Below are 892 nucleotides of genomic sequence, written 5' to 3'. Positions count from 1 at the left end.
TGTATTTTAGCTGTATTTTAGCTGTATTTTAGCTGTGTTTCAGCTGTATTTTAGCTGTATTTTAGCTGTTTTTCGGCTGTATTTTAGCTGTATTTCGGCTGTCTCTCGGCTGCCTCTCGGCTGTCGTTCAGCTGATCTGGGTCCTGTCTGTGTCTTCAGGAGAACTCTGAGATCCTGAAGGACCTGCTGAAGCTCCGGGCTCAGAAGTCCTCTCTGCTGGGCTTCAGCACACACGCAGACTTCGTCCTGGAGATGAACATGGCCAAGTCTGGGAGGAGGGTGTCCTCCTTCCTGGGTCAGTCCAAGAAGCAGAACCTCAGTCCTGGTCCTGAGTCTTCTGTCTGAGTCCTCCTGTCTCTGTCTGTGTCTCAGAGGACTTGTCCCGGAAGCTGAAGCCCCTGGGTGAGGAGGAGCGGGCCGTCCTCCTGCGGCTGAAGGAGAAGGAGTGTGAGAAGAGAGGAGTGGAGTTTGACAGGAAGCTCCACGCCTGGGACACTCGCTACTTCATGACCCAGGTGAGACGGGTCCAGCTGGTCCTGATGCTGGTCCAGAACCAGACTCTGATGATGATTACCTGTGTCCTCAGGTGGAGGAGACCCAGTACGCTGTGGACCAGAACCTGTTGAAGGAGTACTTCCCCATGGAGGTGGTGACCCAGGGTCTGTTGGACATCTACCAGGACCTGCTGGGTCTGTCCTTCCAGCTGGTGGACGGGGCCGAGGTCTGGCACCAGGACGTCACTCTGTACTGTGTGAAGGACCGCAGCAGCAGCCAGGTGGTGGGACAGTTCTACCTGGACCTGTACCCCCGGTGAGGACCAGGACCACTGCAGACCCACATCAGCTCAGTGTGCGAGGACTCTTTATTTATTTATTTATTTATTTATTTATTT

At 54.0% G+C, this 892-nt stretch overlaps 1 protein-coding gene across 1 annotated transcript; it reads left to right on the top strand.

Moving 5' to 3' along the window:
- Positions 1–159: 159 nt before the first annotated feature.
- Positions 160–817, top strand: LOC106511973 (thimet oligopeptidase; the record flags this gene model as incomplete). The annotated part of the gene is given in 3 exon segments (XM_014000683.1): positions 160–295; positions 373–515; positions 587–817. Coding segments are annotated over 3 exon segments (507 nt in total), but the record flags the coding sequence as incomplete, so codon positions are not given.
- Between the last annotated feature and the right edge of the window lie 75 nt (positions 818–892).

This window comes from Austrofundulus limnaeus, unplaced genomic scaffold (assembly GCF_001266775.1).
Source record: "Austrofundulus limnaeus strain Quisiro unplaced genomic scaffold, Austrofundulus_limnaeus-1.0 Scaffold3718, whole genome shotgun sequence".
NCBI lineage: Eukaryota > Metazoa > Chordata > Actinopteri > Cyprinodontiformes > Rivulidae > Austrofundulus > Austrofundulus limnaeus.
Note: the sequence above shows the minus strand (reverse complement) of the source record. Positions and strands in the feature narration are given on the sequence as shown.